At 44.1% G+C, this 17210-nt stretch overlaps 1 protein-coding gene across 1 annotated transcript in view; it reads left to right on the forward strand.

Moving 5' to 3' along the window:
- Positions 1 to 17210, forward strand: part of DDX31 (DEAD-box helicase 31) — a 44902-nt gene that overhangs the window by 19885 nt on the left and 7807 nt on the right. The window contains exons 17-19 of the mRNA XM_026049206.1: positions 4197 to 4278; positions 9633 to 9744; positions 14366 to 14546. Coding sequence (XP_025904991.1) covers positions 4197 to 4278; positions 9633 to 9744; positions 14366 to 14546 — 375 coding nt within the window. The remainder of the gene's footprint in view (positions 1 to 4196; positions 4279 to 9632; positions 9745 to 14365; positions 14547 to 17210) is intronic.

Genomic DNA, 17210 nt, shown 5'->3' on the forward strand with positions numbered 1-17210 from the left:
TTTTTTTTTTTTTCCCTCCCTTCCTCTTTACTTTAAAATGTTAATACTTAGATCTGATTCTTGTTATTTCTAACAAGTTTAAGGAGTGGTGTCACCCATTCCTGTTAGTAATTATGGCTAATGGGGAGACCTGTTGTTAAGCTACCTGCCGTCTTTGGAGTCTTTAGGAGGCTGCAGGGAGTTTGTGGGAATATCTTCCTCCACTTCTCCAGCCGGGCTGCTCTGGGGATTTGCCTTTTCCCATTTGTTTGTTTTATGCTCCTCATAAAAAGTGCTGCCCCGGCAATAAGGGACTTGCCCCCAGAGCAGTTCAATTTCCCTCCGTTGAGCCCAGTCTTCCGATGAGAGAAACGAGAGGGACTAATTGGCAGGGACGGATGGTTGGGCCCGTTGGCAGCCGGGCGCCCCGTGCCCTTCCCGCGTAGCGTGGGAAGGGGCGAGGGAACAGGGCAGAGCGCTGATGAATCGCCGAGGAGATGCGGAAAGGCAGCTCGAAGCTCAAGGCAGCAAGTGCCATCAGCACAAATTGTCGTTACCCTTCATAAACAGAGCATTATGGCGATAATCCTGACAATTTAATTCAGTGCGAGGGCGAAAGGCAGCATGTGTTGGGCTGTCACCGATCCTCTTAAGCACTGATAATTTCTGTTTCTTTATCCTAAACCTTTGCAGCTTTGGGCTTGGACTGCACAAGTCGCCGCAGTTTGCTTTGTTAAAATTTTATTTATTCTTTGCTTAATTTTAAATCTCTCGCTTTATGTTGGAGGCTCTCTGTTTTATGTGTGTGTTGCGAATTTTTTTAATTTGTTTTTTTCTTTTCTAAATGCAAGTCCCGCTGGGTTTATTGAAATGTAAATACTTCATAAAATATGTATTTCTTAGAAGACAAAGCATGAGACAGGTCCCTACAGTCTTCAGCTGGTGTAAATGAATAGTGCCACGCTCATCAGCACTAGATGAGGATCTGACCCGGAGTTTTTCTCATAGCCCTCCACCCACCCCGGTGTGCACGGGAGTAAGTCCAGAAATGTTGAGAGTCGGAAGTAATGAGAGCAGACGGGGCTTTGTTCCTGGATGAAAATCCACTTCGGAATTAGGGATGACTGCCTTTGAAATTGGAAATCGCTCGCAATTAATTTTCACCAGTACCTGAAGCCTCTCCTTGGCTTCCACCGCCGCAGAGCAGCACTAGCCCTTGCCAAAACGATCTCGCTTTGGCTCTGCTGAGAACTGCAGTTCCCGGTGGGGTCTGGGGAAGCTTCACTGCAACTTTCTTTTCCATCTTTGCGTAGCTTAAAGTTGTGGCTCCCCTGCCTGCCTGTAAACGCATGCAAATGCACACTGATATTTTACGTGAATTTCCTCTTTTTTCTCCCCTTTTTTTTTTTTACACTACACTCTAAAATGTTATTTCTCAGCACTGTGTGTAACAACTAACAGATTTTCCCTCAAAAGGAGGAGGCAACAAGGCAGAGGAAGTCAGTGAGGTGACTATTTTCTCCCCTCTTTTTTTTTTTTTTATTCTTTCTTTTCTGCTTACGTCTCTCTCAGTTGCTCCAAGCGCAGTCTAGCGGCGCCTGCCCCGGCAGCTCTCACGTGATTTCTTCATCTCGCCCCGGCGGCCTCGCTCGCTCCTTGATGCAGGGGCGCGCGGCAGCGTGGCAGCACGAGGCCCCGCTCCCCGCTGCGCCCAGGGGTGACGCGGCCCTCACCAATCCATGTCACAGGGCTGATGTTTTCATTCTTGGCGGTGTGAGAGCTGCCTTGGGGGGGGATAGGGAGGAAGACTCTTCTCTTGCTGAAGTGGTTGCCATATATGTTTTAATTTGCTGCTTCACTTTTCGAAAATAGAGGAACCCTCCGTTGTCCTTTTACGCTCCATTTCCCATTCTCCCTGCATCGTTTTCCCCTGTCTTTCTGTCCATCTTCTATGCAGGAATTTGCTCTGTGGAGAGCCCCAGCTATGGAAGGATGCAGCTGGCCTCCCATATAGGCTGCAGTATGGCTGTGCTTCCAGGCTGCCTGGCTATCCTCCTGGAGCAGCTCTTTCCTTTTCCTGCATTGAGATGGTGAGGTGCTTGGGGTTGAAAAAGCAGATTGCAAAAGGAAAGGTGTTGATCGTAGCATGTTTCATGGGGCTTGGCTCAGGAGCAGGTCAGGATTGTAGATCCTGTTATGCAGAGTATGGGAAGGATTCATCCATTCCCCCGAGTCAGGAGTTCTGACATCTTTGGGTGAAAAGAAAGGGGAGATCCTTGTTTTTTCTTTCTGTACTTCCTAACTTGCAGATCAGCAGTACTGCCTTTTTGAAACCTGTATGTTGTTCTGGCCATCTGTGAATCCGGAGGAGTCTGAGAATCCTTTGGCCTCCAGATTTCTCTTCCTTAAATTGATGTAAACTCAAACGAGCTCTTTGCCTTCTGTGCAATGCTAATAATTTATGCTGGTGTAAAAAAGAAAATTACCTGTTTCCCAGAGTGGTCCTTTGCCGCTGCTGAAATGCGACAACTTGAAAATTTGGGCAGGCAAACTTCTGTCTTTATGTTATGAGCAATTTGCTTGGAAATGGGACCTAGTTTGGGTGCAGCTGTAATACTAAAGTCCTGAAGCTGCACAGCTGTTCCTCCATGTGTGACCTGGTCCGTGTGCTCCACAAGACAATGTTCAAGAGGATGAAGAATTGCTGGTCTCCTAAATGCCCCTTTAAGTGAGATCATTTGCAAGCTTTAAGATGGAACAGATTCTTAAGTGTTTGCAGAATCTGGGTCATAGCAGTACCTAGTAGTGACTGCAAATAGGGTTGGAGAACAAATCATCTGGTTGAACCTACAGGAGGAATGTGAGTTGACAGAATGAAAATAAATGCCCAGCGTGAAACCTGGCTATTAAAGCTGACTGACTCTCCTGTATTAAAGACAAAAAAAGGCTATGGGTTCCCTAATGGGCATGGCTTTGGTTTTATACCTCAAATGAGAGAAAAAGTGAGTCTTCAAAATGAGGAGGGAAAGCAAACCATGGATTTGGCATCAGAAATGGCTTTTGAACATATGAGTGGATGGGAGAGTGAGTGTGTCCATTTTGAAGTGTGTCTCTGACCTCTAATCGGAGTGACGTAGTGGGATATTGGAGTGATGCAAGATCTTGTGGGAAAGAGGTATGATGTGACCAGGAAAGAAGAAAGCTGTGATAAAGCTGGCTTGATGGGAGAAGTTCCTTGGGATTCTGCTGTTTCCCTCTAAGATTGAGCTTCTCCGAGAGAAAGGATCTAACTGTGTAAAGCTCCTTTGTTTGGGGACCATGGTTGCTGACGTGGGTGGAAAAAATAGGGTGTAAATATCAAAACATTTTCCTCCTTTGAATGAGAGTTGAGCAATGCCTCTGATCTAGCAGAGGATCAGGTAAAACTGGTGGAGACGAGATGTAACAGAAATGAAAAGGCAAATTTGTCGCTGCTAACAGCAGGGTGAAAGGAGTACATCTTTCCAGCTTGTATTTATATATCTCAGTCTGTCTTCTTCTCACACTTGCACGAGCAAAACTGTGCAGACACATCCTTTTCTCTCTGCCCGTGGCATCTCATGTACAGCAACATTTTGGACATCCTTTGGGTTCAAAATGGATGTTACAGATGATATTCATATTTACAAAGTGCTACAAAAAGCTTGTTAAGGCAACTTGAATGTTATCTTGTGATTCTCTTAAGGGAAAACCTAGCCAAACGGTTCCTGATAACAATGGGGCTTTTAACTATTAGGACAGAAAAAAGTAGATATATACATAAGGCCTAAATTTGACCTAAGTCACTGAGGATGTTGAACTGGTTGTGTACCAAGAAGACTTGCAATGTCTCAATGGACTACAGTATTCTTATTTGTTATTTTATGTTTTATGCTGAGTTATTTTGATGCCATATTAAACCTGGATTCATCAGTGATTTGGAAACAGGATTGTTGATGAAATGGTGTCCCTGCTCCCATCCAAGCCCAGTTCAGCTTGGGATGCAGTTTTATGTTAATTACATTTCTGGGGGGTGCTGGATGAGGAGCTGATGTTTTCAGGGATAAATTCTCAAGTTGAATATGTAAATCTCAGTTGTTTTTTTTTTTTTTTAACTCAGTTAACAACTTGTAGCTCACTGCATTTTGTGACTGAAAAGGAGGAGTAATCATAGTTTTTTTTTGTCTTTGTTGTTTTAGTGTCTCAGAGATAAAGATGGAGAAGGTGCTGTCCAGCCTTATGAAAGATAATCGTTTCAAATTGCCCAGATCAGGAAACAAGGTGAGCTATTTTTTCTGATTTCGAATTGCACCAGTTTTCATTAACCAGTCAACTATAATAAATATTCCCCTTTAAGCTTCCTTTTTTACAATACAAATGCTGATAAATTCATCATGCCAGGCAGTGCAAATAATTACACAATTACCTTGTTTTACAGTTTTCTAATCTTTAAACTGTCCCCCCCAAATCAGCACAAATTTTGTAATAGGCAGTAAGCATTTCTGGCTGCAGAATCTACTGTTATTATTATTTTTATCCCAGGATCTCCATTCATGCCTGGCATCTTTTTGTTGACTTCCATAAGCTTTAGGTCTGAGTTTGAGTTGCTAATTCATAAAATTCAGTTCTTTTGCAGTTGATATTTTGGGCATTCGTGCATTCTGGCAAACTGAATTCTCTTAAGAGCTCTCATTTTGAATGGAAGTCAAAAATGCATTGAGTGTGATGCAGCTTCCTTCTGTCTGCCTGTTTGTCTGTCTTTCTATCTTCTTATCACTGTTTTACCAACACATTCTTTCTGTTATGCTGTGTATGAGCCTCTGACCTGCCCACCCACTTCCCATTTCTTGTAGATGTCTCTTACAACCTGCATTGCTTTTGGTAAATGTGCTTTTTGAAAGATGCTAAGTTTCTTGAATTTCATAAAAAGCCGCATCTAGGATTTGGCTTTCAAAAAGTGGCAGGAGGTCTTGCCTGCTGAACGCTGTGGAAAATCAAAGCCTGGTACTTGATAAGGTTCAAAATCATTGATCCATTTGGAAATTTCTGGCCTGAACATCTCTGCACCTTTGTATCCTTGCCTATGGCACAGCAGGAATAAGCTAACAAGGCTGTTTGTTACCAAGACTGATCAGATGGGCATTTCTGCAGTACTTTCAAATTGTAAAATAATTAGCACGTTTAAACACAGAATGTTCTTGCCTTATTCTTCTCCTGTCTTTCCTCCTTTCCTTTCAAAAATGAAAAATAAAGCAACCAATATTTGAAAAGTAGATATTGCTCAGCTTTTTGCTCTGTAGTAAGTAGGTCAAGCCAGGTGGTATCCACAGGTAAGAGGCTGGATCCTTTCCCTCGCAGTCAAAGGTGAAGTTGAACCCCTCTTTTCCCTCTGCCTTCAGAGTGAATGGAATTTTGCTGTTGAGTTCTCTGGCGCTGGGATATAACTACTCTTGTTTTAGGATGATGGTCTGAATCTGCTGCAGGAATTTATAAATACATAATGAACCTATTTTTGAGTGACTCAGAGCCTTAAAGGTTTGGGACTGAAATCAAGTCCCTCTTTATGGAAGAGAAAAAAAATCAGTACAATTTAGAGAGGATAGAGATTAAGGCAATTTTGTCCCTATCATATAGACTTCTTTAGAATTTGCACTAAAGCGTATGTTAAAAGCAATCAAGGATTTGTTCCTTTTGTTTGAGTTATATTTTATTGCCATCAGAAGTTCTACTAATGTCGTGCAGTGCTTCTCAGCAGCCCCAGAAGCCTGGTTCTAAGGTTCAGGAGGATTAATCTTCAGTAACATCTGTAAATTCAGCACCAAGACGATGCAGCGAGCGGCGAAGGCGATGGGCAGCGCGCAGGACTCGGGGCGAGGGGGTCCTCGCTGTGCAGATGCGCAGGGCTCAGATCCATTTGTGACGTTGCCATCTGAGGGAGCTGGCTCTGCTTATGGGCTTTGCGTGCATCGAGTCATGTATATATTATAGTTGTGCACACAGAAATCTCATTATAATGCTCTTCGGTTCTCGTTGCCTCGACTGAAGTCCATTATAAGCACCCCGTTGGAACACACATTTTTTGGGTTTCTCTGTGCAGCCAGGGAGCAAGCTGCAGTGCCTGTAAAATGTATATTTTATATTTAGGTGTATAAAATATATATGTGGCTATGTCTGGGTGTGTGAATGTTCACCTGCCTACAAAGAGAATAAATTTGATCTTTCAACTTTTATGGAGGGGGGGGCAAGGGGACTTGGTGAGTTCTAGAGAAGGTATGTGGAGGTTAGTAAGAAGATGTTATTAAAACAAAATCCTTCATTTTGTTTTAAAGTATCACGGAAGCTGAAGATGTTACAGTCTGGATTTTTGACTTTTTTTTATCTCTTTTCCTTCTCCCTCCCCGTCCCCCTCCACTTTTAAGAGAGACCATCTCTCCCTCAGTGTAGTTTTTAGGGATTTCAATCCCTTCTCCCATTAACCTACTCTTTTAATGAATCAGAGACTTTCCGTAGCTATGCCATCCTCTCAGACCTAAAAACTGCCTTTATAACTAGAAGTTTCTTTCTTCTAAGGAAGAGGAACTTTTTTCCCTACTATTTTTTTAAATAGGCCTAATAGGTGTGTATGTTGTGTGGGCATTTTTTGTTGTTGTTTTTTTCCTCCTGATATCTTGAGCTGGCTAGATAACATTGCAACAACATCCTTTTTATTTATTTTATTTATTTTATTTATTTTTAAACCTTCTAGGTACTGTTATTAGCCATATTCATTATGGTAGCATTTTAGGGATCTGCCTGTATAGGCTGTTCCTGCAAGCAAACACCAGGTGGGAAAAGCTCTTCCACCCAACTATTTCTCCGTAATGGAAGCAACCCGTGTTGCTTAACAGGTGTAACAAATTCATCCAGATAGAGAGAAGATCAAGCAAGCCTCTGGGGTAGGCTTTTATCTTTTGGGCCTTGAAAAAAAATGTGCAAGGGTCTCAAATTAATTGTCCCATTCATCCAAACCAGGATACCGGGAGGATTAAAGCTTGCTTGTGTGAGTAAAGGGATGGCTTCCAGTAGACTTCCAGTAGCATCGCTGTGTTTGATCTGTCCAGACACTCACATGGTGTGCTGGTTTTATTTTCACAGTTTGGCTCTGAGTCCGTTTTAAATTTAGATTTTAAAATATATATTTTTTTTTATTTTTAGATGAACCTCCCTAGAAGGCAGGAATCAAACACAGGCTTTTTCATGCCCATTAGGGGGCAATTTTAAAATGAGATCTGTCTCAAGGGGCAGAAGGGGATAAAAGACGAGGTGGAGATGGGAGGAGGGGAGAAGCTGTTTCCTGAGTACATTATGTTTCCTGCCGTTTGCTTTTTTCATTTATTTCTCTTGCACTGACCTCACACTTTGGAAATTATGCACCTAGTTTTTTATCCCTCATTTTTGTCTTTTTTTTTTTTTTTTTTTTTTTTCCCCCTTCTTTTCCCTCCTTCCCCCTCCCACCAGCACCAGGAAGAAGAGATGCCTCATTTTGAAACCTAAAGGGGGGAATAAGAAAAGTCCTTTGTAATATATTGCCATATTATCACTAAATCCCCTGACAGTTGTGACACAGAAGCAAGTCACCTGTCACTTAAGCTTGAGGTCTCTTTAATTTTCTCCTGGAATTCGCACCAGGCTGTCTTTAATTTGAGGCCTTTATTGGAATTCTGAAACCTTTCTGCCTCCCCGGTGCTCAGATCTATTCTGAGTGCTGTTACAGAATGTATACAATAACCAACAGAGGGATTCAGAGGGGGCTGAAGCACTGTTTATTTAACACTCTGGAGGGATTTTCGTGCTTATTCGGTCCTGGCTACCCAGCTTTCAATATCGCTTTGACAACCGTTATGCCCTTCTCATTAATTTTAAACAGTTAAAACACAGGAAAAAGAGAAAAAGTTTTCATTATTAAAGTGCTTTACTTTTTAATAACAGAGGATTCTGTCCGCCAGGGGAAAGGGCAAACCTCACTAATTTCACATTCATATTAAAAAACACCAGGAAGGTGACACTATGAGCTGCCAGGAGGCTTAACAAAAGAAAAGGGATGGGGGTAGGAGGAGCGGGAAGTGGGGGGAGAAAGTTTTATGTTTTGCATCAATGGAAACTTGTTAGTCGCAACGACGAGTGTCCACTTTGGGGAGGCGGCACCACTTGTAGTTTATTAGATCTTTACAGGGGCCCCTTGCCTTGGGAGCGGCTCAACTGATTAATAAGTGCCTGTTAAGTCAAGCTAAAACACGGCTGAGGCAGACGGTGTTGTCGGGCTCTTCGGGATGCTTTGGAAGATGGGTAGCGGAGACCCGGAATTTGGGAGCTTCTTGAAATACCCAGCCTTGCTTTTGTTGGAGAGGTAGCTGGGCAGTTGGTCCAGGTGGTGAGCGAGTAGGAGGTCCAGTCCCGAAAGGTGCTTTGCTGAAGAGTGATGCAGAGGCTGGAAACTGGATCCTGAGCTCAAAAGAGAGCACTATGCAGGAACTTGGATGCTTGGGGCCAGTCCTGGGCAGGCAAATCTGTCTGGGAAGCAAAACTTGGGAGGACTCAATACGTTTGTTGCCTTGGCACTGGGCTAGTTAGAGCAGTGGAGGTTTGTTGTCAGCGAGCCCTGCTTGGGAGTTGACCCAGAGGCTAAATACAGCCTTGGATCTGGCACTCCTAGACTGGGATACTAGTTCCTCTCTGAGCAGCTGTTAAGATGTGGCCCATGTCTTGGAGAGATCTGCATCTGTGGATGCTTGACTTTGTACTTTGTCAGCTTTCTATCAAAAATTTTCCTGTTTTCTTGTCACATTCCCTCTTTCTGCCCAAGCACTTCAAGCCCATTTTGAGGAGCAAGCTCCTTAATAGTTGGTCTCCAGGAATGTTTGGTTTCTGTCCCCTGAACTAAATCTTCTGGTGCGATCATGGGTAGACTTGAACACCAACAAAGTTGCCCTTCTGGTCTAAGGAAGTTCCTTCTGCCATGTCTTTGGTGCAAGGGGCTTGTCTTATTCCAGAGGAACCACCTTGTGAGTGAACTTCATGCAGCCATCAAGAGTGAGAAGAGCATTTTGGTTGGATTCGTTCCCTGGAATTCATTGCGGTCTGTTCTTTGGAGCTTGAAGATGAAAGTAGATCTCCTGGCCCATTGGTGCCAAGACCAGGCCAGATGTTCAGTGCAGCTGTTCAGCACAGTTCAGGGGAACTTACAACATTAGCCTAAAACTCACAGTAGAAGAGTGGGCTCCATGGGGTCAGTGTACGTTCTAGGGGAGTTACTCTAAATAAACCCACTGGAAATAAGTGGTAGTATCTGGCCTATTGAGTCTGAAGGAAAAAAAAAATGAAGGGAAAAAACAAGAAAAAATTTATGTAATAGATGTTAGAAAACACAAATTTAAAACTGATTTGCTCTCCTCACCAAGCATTGCTCACTGGATGCTTTGACTTTAACATCTTTATCTATACTTTTTTTTTTTCTTCTAGTAATATTGAGAGGATTACCTTTGTTGGCCCCTGGGTGGTTACTTTGTGATTTTACTGTTATTAAATCTATTGTAAACTGCTTCATTATTCTCGACTCAAATTCTCTCTTTCCTCTAATCCTCCCGCCGCCCTTGCAGAAACCCTGTGGCACAGACCCTCAGCAGGTCCGGGAGCGGGCCACCGTCTTGCAGACAAAATTTGAAAATTACGTTCACTCCAGCGAGGGGACCGTCCGGTGGGCAAAGAAAGGTTAGTGCGTTTCCGTTCAGCTAATTCCAAAAGGGCTCGTACACTATGCCAAAGATTTTCTCCAGGGAAAGGCTTCAGGGAAAAGGCCTGGAAGAAACATTTTGGGGCCGTTGGGCTCTGCAGGGGGTTGAGAACGGCCCAGCAGGCTTTGTGGTGATATTAAATGTTAATTTCTTGCGTTCCCATATTACGTGCAAATGAGGTTTAATCTTGGCTTTCAGTAGGATTTGCATCCAAGGGCTCTGACCCAATCACAGCAGCAAGTAGGTGCGTGTGTTACGCTGGGAAGGTTGGAGGTGGCAGCTTAACCCCATCGTGGTGCAACACCACTAGATGCATTGGCTTTACACCAGGGATGAATCTGAAGCCTCTTAAGTCAGGATACCTTGGGAGCAACTTGTAATAGTCAAGGCTCTCAGAGTGGAGGCTGTTGCGTGGAGTGGGAGAAGGACAAGAGAGAGCAACCGTACATCCCAGAAAGGCAAGAAGAGACAAAACTGAGATAGATTTAAAAATAATTGTAGCTAGGCGCAAATCTGAGTTTTGCTCTTCAGCCTTTGCCAAACAGGACGCTTGGCAAATGTCACTGAGCAGTGTGAGAAGCTCTTCTCTTCTGCTTCTCAGTTTGGAAAATCCAGTGTGTCCTGGATATGGAGAAAGAAAAAAAAAAAAAAAAAAAAAAAAAAAAAAAAAAAAAAAAAAAATCTTGCTATGGATAATGGTAGGAAAATAAACCCTAAGCAGTCTCCTGAGAGGAGCCAATAAGATGGTGCAGTGTAAGAACCCCTCTTCTGCATGCTGTTCTGCTACCCTGCCAGGCTGGTCTGGGCTGCACCCAAAAACTGAATAGCTGCTGTGAAGACAGTGTTGGAGATCTGGCCCCGAAGGTCCTTGGCATTTAATTGGATTTTGGTCATTAAATATTGAGAGAAGTTCCCAAAATGTAAAGTCTCCATTGAAGAGACTAAACCATTTTTACTCAGGGTAGGTAAAACCAGAGCTCTTTCCTCCCTTTTTTTATTTCTTTTTGAGTGGCTCCTTATGTTTTTCCCTGCCCAGTCCTTTCCTTTTGCACCTCATTTGTCTCTTTGAGGCAAATCCTGCTGTCTTAACTTTATAAATGTCCTGTTGATGGCAGTTCTGCAGAGTTAGCGATCAGGTTGGGATGAGAGGGGTTCTCTGAGATGGATTTGAACACTCCACATCCTTTCTATTTATGAGGAAGTACACCTGCTCTGCGTGTAGGTATGCATGACAAGTGTACTAAATTGCAAAAATCACATACTAAGCAGTCCAGAAAAAATCTTCATTAACACTATAATCAAGAGAAGAGTTTGGGTGTGTTCCCAAGAGATTAAAGATGCTGTTTTGTGTTCTGAATGATAAACTGTTAGGTGGTGACACAGCAGAAGGACCAGAGCTGGTAGGTATAACTGCCTGCTTATCCCAACTTTTCCTGTGTGCTTTTAATGATGCAGGTTCATACTGATGGGAGCAGTATTTGGATCCAACTGTTTCATTTTTTGCATTATCCCACTCTGTTGCCTGTCACTCTACTGATTTTTTTTTCCATTCCCTTCAAGAGTTGCAGTGCTATTTTTTTTTCCTTTCCAAGGAAAGTATTGGCGACTTGCTGCATAAGCTTCTTGCCTATCCTGATTTTAAAGTGACTTGTGCTACATGACTGGTACTCTCTGACTTCCAGCTGCACTTTTAAGCCCAGGAGCTCAAAGCACGTGCCGAACGCAATCAGATCCTTGATTCTGCGTGTATGAACTTCCTGTTGCTCCCATGGGACAGCTCCCACCCCGCACCAGCCTTTAACATGAAGTGGCTGTGACAGAGAGAACAACTGTTGGCTTTAGTCACACTCCAACCCATTCTGATCTCCCTGTGTACCACGTATGTCACTGTGTGTGCACACGCTCACAAATATACACACGTACACACATGCACACACACTTGTTGCTAACCTGAGCGCTGAAAACTTCTTCATCCACAGCCAAGAAACACAGAAAATCTGTGAGCAAATGCTGAAGCCTGATGCCTCCCATTTCTCTTCCACAAGGAGCACTCCACCGCTTTCTCTTTTTCCTCCTCTGCCATCTACATATGCAAATTTTCCACTGCTGACTGGCTTCCATGAGCCCCCTCTTCCTCCCCTCTGCGCCAGGCATCATGAATAATTAACATGGCAGCTGGCTTTCGCTTTCATGGCAGACAATCAATTGGAAACTGTGCCAGAGATGCATTTGTTTCCCCCTCTCTCTGTCTTTTTTTTTTCCTTTCCCTTCTTTTTCCCCGTTTTCTGCCCCAGTCAATGTTAATAAGCAGTGTTTTGATTGCAGCCCCTTTTCAAAAGGCGAGTGGCTCCCTGCCCGCTCGCCCCTCCTGCCTCCCAGGCCTGTGTTTTCCAAACTTAGATCCAAGAGCCTGCTGAAGGTGCTGCCCTTCAAACCTGATTGACTGTGAGGTAGGGTGGGAGGCAGAACATGGCTGCGCTCTGCTGCCTGAAGGACAAATCTCCTGGAGCCCCTTCGGAGAAACGGAGGCCTCTCGGATGCAGAGACGGACACTCCGTTTTGGGACCGTGATGGCAGGTGGAGCTGGGGAGGTTGCATTTTAATCCTTGGCATCGCTGTAGTTGCGGATAGGTTGGGGAAGTGAACGTTGCTTTTCTCTTCCATCTTATGCTGTTTTGTAGCCAGAAACTGAGCATTTTGCCTCGCCCTTTGTGTCCTCAGCACGCATGCGTGGAGGGAGGCAGCGCAGCTTTCCTAGGAGGCCACTGCTGCAGCATGGTGCTTCTGGCAGTGACTCTTCTGGTGTCTTCATCTTCCCCATTCCCAGGTGCCCCAGGAGCTGGCAAAGTGTCTCCCCCTGTACCCAGGAATGGGGCTGAGGCTGCACTCCAGGGCCAGCACCGAGACCTGGCTGCCAGTTGAGAGCACGGTGACAGGTTCTGTCACCTGTCTTGCTTTCATACCTCATTGCCCTCGTGACAAACCTAACTAGCATCCATCATGTGTAGCTCGCTGCCATGTGTTGTCTGTCAGGACTTTGGGGTTGGTGGTAGACGTTTGTGAGACTTGGTTCTCCAACTCTGATCCAGGAGCCTTCACAAATGAGGAGGAGTGGGAGGTGAGCTCGGCCTTCATAACAGGATCCTTGTTATCCAGCCACTTTACCTGCTGTGAGGAAGTGACTCTGTTAGCTCTGGCTAGACCAGGTTCAGAGCAGGAGCAATTTGTGTCATTCCTTTTGAAGAGTCTTCTCAGTCTTCCGTTGAAGGTCTGAGTTTGACCAAATACTTTATGAAGGAGAAAAAATAAAAGGCAGCAGAACTGGATTTTTGAGAGAGTTTTAGCTGGTTTACAGCTCCTCTGAGGGATGGGCTTCAGATGAGACAGCCAGGCCGGGGATGTGGAAGTTAGCATTCTGTTTTGGGTAAAACGCAGGTCTCCTCAGGTTCAGATGCCTCTAAAAGAGTGGCCTTGTGAAATTGGGAAAAAGGTGCAAAAACCCTCAATCTTTTCTTCTTATCGATTGGGAAAAGGAGTTCACTTTGCTCAGTAAACAGAGCTTTGATGGATTCCCAGGGTCCTTCCAGGAGCTGATCTGCTAAAATGACATTTTTATTACTGTTCATAAACTCCAATCTCCTGCTGCTGCCAAGAGATTAGACTTAAGCTGTGGGCAAACTTGCTGGTCTGGTGGCTCAACAGGCAAGGGCAGGAGAGGTTAGAGTTTAGAGCTTGCTGCTATCAGGGGCTGGGAGATGTAGGTGATGGTTGGAGCAAGGGCTAGAGGGGCACAGAAGGGTTAGCAAGCAGCAGGGGATTGAAGGGAGGCATTTTCAGGACTGAAGAGTTTCCTTACTAAAAATCTCTCTATTCCTTGTAGCAGAGAGGACAACTTGGGTGTAGTTAGTGCCCTGGGTGCGTGGAGGAGCAGTGGCAGCGTTCATATTAGTGGATGATCGTCTTTAGAGCAATGAGCCCTGAGGGAAGGGCATTACAGGAATATAAAGATATGAAGGAGAATTTGCACACTCTTTTTTTTCCTCCTTTTGAATAGGTGAGCTTTGTTCTCGGTGTGATGATGAGTCAGGAAATCCATCTAGCTCTCAGATATTTATAAGGGACTAGCTGGTAACTGGTGAAAAATGCACGGACTGCTGGGACTGTAATATCAGAGGAATCTGCCTATCCCGCCTCCATGCTTCTCATTCTTGATCTTCATCCTGTGCATCTCTCTTCCTCTCTCCCCTATCTGCTACTATTAGATGTCAACAACTTCTTCCTGTGAGATGTGCTATAAACATCCCTTTTCCAGCAGAAGGGACAGCCTTGCAAGAGGCAAACCTAGTGCAGTTTAACATACCTCTTTTTCAGCACCTAACCCTTCTCCTCATGGGATTGCACTAGTAGTGCACAACCTTCACAGATTTTTAACAGAGCGACCTTTCCCACCAGCTGCTGCCCAGAAGGTGTCCCAAAGGATAAGACCAATGTCCTTTCAGGTGGAACAGCTGAATCTTAAAGTATGTGTGTGTACGTATATATATAAAAGTGCGATGGAAAACAAAATTCATTCTTTTTTTTCTTTTTTTTTTTCCAAGCACTGCAGTCTTTCCTTTGTGCCTATACCACCTACCCCAGAAACCTCAAGCACATCTTCCACATCAAGTCTCTTCACCTGGGTCACATAGCCAAGAGCTTTGGCCTGAGGGACGCCCCCCAGAACCTGAGTGCTCTTCCTAAGGCTGGCTCCAAGAAGAAGATCAAAGCAAGACAAAAAAGGTAGGTGAACTCAGTGTCCTGGAGCTGAGGAATGCCGTGTTCCAAGCCAGAGTGTGCATGTCTCCATGAGGTTCATGTGCTTGCTAAAAGAGATCACAGGCAACTGTTCCTGAGGTGCTAATCCACAGTGAACCACTGCCTTGGCTTGTATTGCTCCCTGAGCTGTAGTTTCTTTCTCCATTTTTTTCCAAAGGCTTTAGAGAGTCTAAAAATTGCATTTATTATTAAACCAACTGGGTTGAACGTTTGAGTGGGAGCACTGTTTTTAAAACAAACATCTCACTTTGTAGTTTGACTTTTGATAAAGATGCTCTATCTTTGAAGGAGATGCAGAGAGGCACCTATATAGATTAGCCTAGGTTTTGCTGCAGCTTTTCCATTTTATGAGTACTTGAAAAACAATAACTCTTATGAGTCTTATAAGCAGAGGCAGCCTAATTTTTATTTATTTATACTTCTCTCCAGAGCTATCTTGAGGGATAAGGAAGGATATAGGCAATGTTCCACAGAAAAATGCGAGACTTTTGCCATTTATTGGAGTAGTTCTTTTTCTTGCACAAGTCTTGGTTCCTAGAGGACCAACAACAGTCTTGCTGTCATGGCCAAAATAGGTGCTGATTTATCTCACAGGATAATCTCATCCTGCTTGGCCTTCACAACTACTGGCTGCTCTTCCTTCTTTTATCTGGTCCAATCCACTACACAGAAATGATCCTCCTGTCTTTTTGGACCACATGATACTCTTTTACAGCGAAGTATGTGTCTTATTCTGTTTTAAAGACCTTCTGTGGTCACCTCTGGCCCCTTTTTTTCACCTTTTCTATACCATGCAATCTCTTGCGGGCCTAGTCCTGTAGTTCCACCAGCAATTTCTTGTCTGTCAGATTGACCATGGATCAAATTGTGCCCATCTTTTTAGAAAGATCAAGTGCAGCTTCGTCTACCTGTTCTGTATGGCAACATCAGCTCTGACCAGGAGAAAAGGGGAGGACTGTAGTATGCATTTTTTTCTTGTTTATTAAAAGATCCATTGTATTGATGTACACACAAACCCAAGAGAAAATGCAGATACTTTGGTAAGAATGAACCATTTACAAGCTTGTGCTCTGCTGCCTTTAGATTTCAGTGGTTCTGGCAAAAACATTTCTGCAAAATCCTGTGTCATCTCTGCCAGGGAGATTCTGCTGCAGACTTAAGAGTTACAGCTCTGTCCCCTTGAGTGCTAGACAAGGTCTCATCCTGGGCATGTTTCCTGTGTAAGGAACCTGAGATACCCTGATGATTCTCAGGAGTTGTCTTGAATACGCTCCTCTGCTTGCAGTGGAGCTGTCAGTGCTCAGTATGTCCAATTCTAGCTGCTTGGAGTTGCTTCCACAAAATAGATGGTCCTTTCTTCTGAAATTGCAAAATAAAGACTCTGCTGTCCTCCCCAGCATCACAGCAGAATACAAACTCCTAGCTTGCCTGTAAAATCACTGATAGCATTCAGAAGAGGAAAAATCTTTTCTTTAGTTTTCTTTAGTTTCAGTTGTGACTCTTTCTGTGTAATTGTTGCTGCACACTCCATTAGTAAGTGTTATCCATGCAATTAAAGCACTAATCCACATAATGGTTCCTGGGCTGGTGACATCTCTTGCAAATGTACATGTCTTGGGGAGGGAGAGGAGAAAAAAAAATAGGGGAAGGGATTTTGAAATAAAAAGTTGGAGACAGCATTGTCCTGCTTTGAGAAGCCACCAGGGACAGGCCACTGATCTGCCTCCTGCTTCAGCTGACCCTCACCAGCAGATGGGCACCAGGATGGGAATGCCCCTGTGAGGAGGGATTTAACGGAGCTTTATTTCGGGAAGAATAGCCTGATTAGCTGATAAAGAGCATGTAAGATGGTATGGGGTGGGCTTTGATGTGTTGCTGGCCCAGCAGGGTGTCAAGCCATGACTGACAGTAGCGTGTCACAGGATTACTTGGCCTGCACAATGCCTCGCTCTGTTCCTGTGATGTTGCTACTCTGTTAGAGCTACTTTTCCCCTTGTCATGCACCTCTTTTAGATGGCATTCCTCCTCCCCAAGTCTTCATCCCATTATGGTACAGACAAGCTTAGGATACAGTCGTAGTTGACGCACGGGGTGGGTGCGTGGGGCTGGGGGGATGTGGAGGTGTTTAGAACAAATGGTCTGCAAGTGATTTGAAAGCTCGTTTGCACGTGGAGGGTCTAATTGCAGCTCGGGGAAAGGGGGCAGACTCTGCACAGGTTCGTCACGGCTCGTGCTCCAGATTTCAAATCCGGGAGCATCTGGAAAGTTAAGGCCCTGCGAAATAGCCAAAGTTGTGTCATGCAATGATTGTTCTTGCTTATGAACTTGTTTCTAATTACATTTCTCTGCGTGTGCTTGCAGAAGAGGAGAAAAAAAAAAAAAAAAGGAAGGGAGAAAGAGGATATATTAGTATTTATAGGATAGTTTAGAAAAAAGTGAGTGTAGATTCAGATTTGGTATCTGCCAGCATAAATTCAAGATAGTGCTATTAATTTACAGAGAATTGCTTTTGATTCTTCACTGACAAAGCAGGGAGTAGGATTTAGCTTGCTGTTTAGAAGACAAACAGTTTTCAGTCGTAAAATGCAAGGCTTGGAATGATAGCAGCACAGTCACAGAGCAATCTTT

This window comes from Nothoprocta perdicaria, unplaced genomic scaffold (genome assembly GCF_003342845.1).
Source record: "Nothoprocta perdicaria isolate Ctin4 unplaced genomic scaffold, notPer1 scaffold_6, whole genome shotgun sequence".
Classification (NCBI taxonomy): Eukaryota; Metazoa; Chordata; class Aves; order Tinamiformes; family Tinamidae; genus Nothoprocta; species Nothoprocta perdicaria.